Here is a 3,604-nt window from a genome sequence, read left to right as displayed (position 1 = left end):
GTGGGGGGGCATCACAAGGGGGGTGGGGGGGACGGTGTTGCGTTCTACCCTCACGCTCCCTCCTGCCCAGGGCCAACCCGGTGCTCAACCTCGCGCTCAGCCTGGACGAGGATGATCGGGACTCCTCGCTGGACAGCACCAGGTGGGTGTCGCCTATGAGAGCCCCCCACTCCCGTGGCCTGGCCCCCCCCAGGGGCCACGGGACCTTCCGGCCCCAGGCGTTTGTCCCCTGCCCCGTGTCACCAGCACCGCCTCTTGCAGTGTGAACTCGCTGGATGAAAACACGGTGGACGTGGCGGAGGAGGGCGGCGCCGTGCGTGGGGTGAGTGACTGCCTGGGGGTGCAGCAGGGTGGGGGGCACTGGGCCCTGCCCCAGGGCTGGGCTGCAGGGCAGTGTCCACTCCCTGAGGTCCCCCTGGCTCTCTCCCCCGGCAGGGCAGGGCGGGGGCATCAGCGCGCACGTACAGCGGCGAGGAGCCCCTGGCAGCCGCCCTATGGGGCCACCACGCGCACCCCTCTACAGGGATGGCACAGCCGCCCGGGGAGCCCAGCCCGGCCGTCATGGGCTTCAGCAACCCCAGCCTGGACACCACGGACTTGTGAGGGCGCCGGACAGCCAGGAGCAGGACTCTCCTGGAGCCGGCAGCCCCCGCGCCCCACAATAAACCTGCTGGCTCGAGTCCAGGGCCAGGACCCCTGTGTGGCTTGTGGTGTGCGGGGAGGGTGGGCAGGGGCTGTGCCCCCTCCCCTGTTTGTCTGTCCATCCACCCGGCAGAGGCGAAGAAGGCCCGGGCACAGCTCTGCAGAAGGTTTTTATTACCCAACATCCAAGGTCACAAGTTTTACCCCCCCAAAAATAACAGTGAAGGAAAAAGCCAGTGGCAAAGTGTTGGCAGCTGCTGCCTGCCCCACGTGTGCCGGACCCACCGGGACAGGGCATCCCCCGGGCCACGGTGCCGCGCTCTTCACCCTGGCCGCACCGGGCAAGGCACTCTGGGCCGGCCGGCACCCAGCTCCATGGGGGCGGGGGCAGCTCCCAGCTGCCTGGCAGCATGGGGCCGCAGTGCAGAGGGGTGGGCAGCTGGACTCGGTGGGAACTGGGGGTCTGTGCCAGCACCAGGGCCCGAGGGGCTGATGCTGCTCCAGTCCCAGCTGAGCCCCGGCAGAGAGAGGAGGTCAGGGAGGGAAGAGACGGAGTTGGGGCCAGGCCCTTGGGCCCAAGCCGCCGCCACCCCACAAGGCTCGAACCCCTGGGAATAACCCACCCACCCCCCTGAAAAACCCCACATGTAAAAAGTGGCTGCACCAGACACCCCCGTACAGAGCCGCCGTCGCTGCAGAGACGAGCCTGTGCACGAGGATGTGCACATGGGGACACACGCACGGGGACATGTGCATGGGAACGTGCACATAGGGCCGCACACACACGGGGACGTGTGCACAGGGAGACGGGCACACGGGGACACGCACGCACGGGCTCATGTGCATGGGGACATGCGCATGGGGACACATGCACACATGGGGACGTGTACAGGGGGACAGGCACACAGGGACACGCACGCATGGGGATGTGTGCATCGGGACGTGCGCTTGTGTGCACGTGCACAGGGACATGTACACGGGGACACACACACATAGGGACGTGTGCATGGGGATGTGCACGCGTCCCCCACGCCCGCTCTCGGCACAGGCCCCCCCAGGCAGTCGGGGTTTCTCAGGCAAGTGACTGCAGTGTGATCCCCCCTCCTCCCCCCACCCCCAGGGAGCATGGCCCCTCGTGCCAGCAGCATGGGGCTCTGCCCCGATGCCCCACACAGGCCGCCAGAGTCCAGGCCCCGGCCCCTCAGCTGCATTGTGGCAAAACAGCCGGGCACCGGAGGGGCTGGGCAGCCTGGGCTCTCGCTGTGCACTCCTGCCCGGGCTCCGGCAGGGCCAGGGGGAGCAGCGACCCTGCACCGGGTGCTGGGTGAGGCTGCACCGAGCTGCTCGCTGGAGCCGGCAGCCTCCTGGGGGCTGCTGACACGAGGCCCCGTGCAGGGCCGAGGCCGGCTCCTGGCAAGCCTGGCCCAGCTGGGAGCCAGCAGGAAGCCCTCACAGGCCCAGAGCCGTGGGCAGCAGGGGTGCCTGCCCGGACATATGTCCCTCGCACCTCGCAGCCCAGTCCCTGCTTGCTCCCAGCTGGGCCCTCCCGCAGCTCCCGGACCGGCGCCCAAGCCCGCGGAGCCTGGGCACTGCTCCCCACCCCCTGGCCTGAGAAACCCCGGGCCGCGGTGCCGCCCCGCTCACTCGGCGGCCGGGCCAGCGCGGGAGCAGCAACGCGGGCGCCGCACGTTCTGCAGCAGGGCCCGGAAGACGCTGGGCGGACGCTTGGCCTTGGCCTTGCCCCGCGGGGCCCCCTTGATGGAGCTGGCGCGGGTGCTCTGGGGTGTGAGCACCATCTGCCGCCCGTGCTCCTCGATCTGCTTCTCCAGGTGCTTCTGGATGGCCATGCCCAGGACCTCCACCTCCATGGCGGCGCCGTACACCTCCCACGTCATGCCCTTCTCGTCCCAGCTCACCTCCCGGATGGGCTCGGGCACCTCCTCGGCCGCCCCCTTCACACGCACCTCGGGGTACGAAGCCTGGGGAGACTTGCTCACCGGCGTCATGGGCCCCGTGGCCACCGACCGCGTCTCCACCGACATGGACACCTGCATCTCTGCATCCTTCTTGGCCGGGGCGGGACTGCTCGGGGCCGCGGCACTGCCCGTCCCCTGGCTCTGGAAAGGGAAAGCCGAGGCCCCGTCCAGGGGATTGATGGGGCTGACGGCTACTGACACGAGGTGCCCCCGGGTCTGGAAGGGGAAGGCTGAGGCACTGCCCGGGGGGTTGATGGGGCTGACGGCCACGGACACCAGGGATGCCCGGCTGTCAACTTGCGTGGCGGTGTCCTGTGTCCCGGCGTCCTGCGGCGGGGGCGTGACCTCGAACGAGCAGCCCTTGGACAGTGCCGGCCGCGGCGCCCCAGTGCGGTCCCCTCTCCACGGCTCACCTGCTGCAGCCTCCTGAGGCTCTCCCACCTCTCCTGCCCCACCGGTTTTCAGGGCCGCGGCCAAGGAGGCCTCCAGCGCTGTGCTTGGGCTGCCGGCAGGGCTGGGCTCGGAGAGGCAGGGTGGGGAGGGGAGCCCCGTCTGCCCCGCAGGCTCCGGCAGGGCTGCGTCTGCTTGCCCCGGTGCCTTTCCTGGGCTGCCCGGAGCAGGCTCCTTCACCAGTGGAGTGGGGGCGCAGGGCGCTGGGTCCCCAGGGCTCCCCACAACAGCATCAGCCGGGGGCCCCAGCTGGGCCTCAGGTTGGGCTGGAGGTGCCGGTGCCTTCTCGTGGGCGCTGCCCTGGGAGTCGCCCTGCAACCCCACACCATCGGGCGGGCATGCGGCTTCTGTGCTTTGCAGGGCCTGATCCGGCAGGCTGTGGGGGGGCCCTAGGGCCAACGGTGTGGGGCAGGGCTTGTCGGCCCCAGTGCCGCCAGCCAAGGCATCTCTCGTGGCTGGCTCCAGAAACGCCACGTGTTTCAGAGGGGCCAGCGCGCTCCCTGAGTCCTTGCTGGGCGCCTTGAGGCAGGGCTCAA

General features: G+C 70.0%; 2 protein-coding genes across 2 annotated transcripts in view; one reads left to right on the top strand and one right to left on the bottom strand.

Moving 5' to 3' along the window:
• Positions 1-693, top strand: part of CDHR2 (cadherin related family member 2) — an 11,451-nt gene extending 10,758 nt beyond the window's left edge. Inside the window, exons 28-30 of the mRNA XM_025194269.1 lie at positions 27-142; positions 262-322; positions 436-693. Of these exons, the coding sequence (XP_025050054.1) occupies positions 27-142; positions 262-322; positions 436-603 (345 nt within the window). The 3' untranslated portion in view covers positions 604-693. The remainder of the gene's footprint in view (positions 1-26; positions 143-261; positions 323-435) is intronic.
• A 1,572-nt stretch (positions 694-2,265) lies between these two features.
• The window catches only part of GPRIN1 (G protein regulated inducer of neurite outgrowth 1), a 1,821-nt gene continuing 482 nt past the window's right edge, over positions 2,266-3,604 (bottom strand). Inside the window, exon 2 of the mRNA XM_025194268.1 lies at positions 2,266-3,587. Within this exon, the coding sequence (XP_025050053.1) occupies positions 2,283-3,587 (1,305 nt within the window). The 3' untranslated portion in view covers positions 2,266-2,282. The remainder of the gene's footprint in view (positions 3,588-3,604) is intronic.

Source organism: Alligator sinensis, unplaced genomic scaffold (assembly GCF_000455745.1).
Source record: "Alligator sinensis unplaced genomic scaffold, ASM45574v1 scaffold1170_2, whole genome shotgun sequence".
NCBI classification, from domain to species: Eukaryota; Metazoa; Chordata; order Crocodylia; family Alligatoridae; genus Alligator; species Alligator sinensis.
This window is presented reverse-complemented; position numbering and strand designations above follow the sequence as displayed.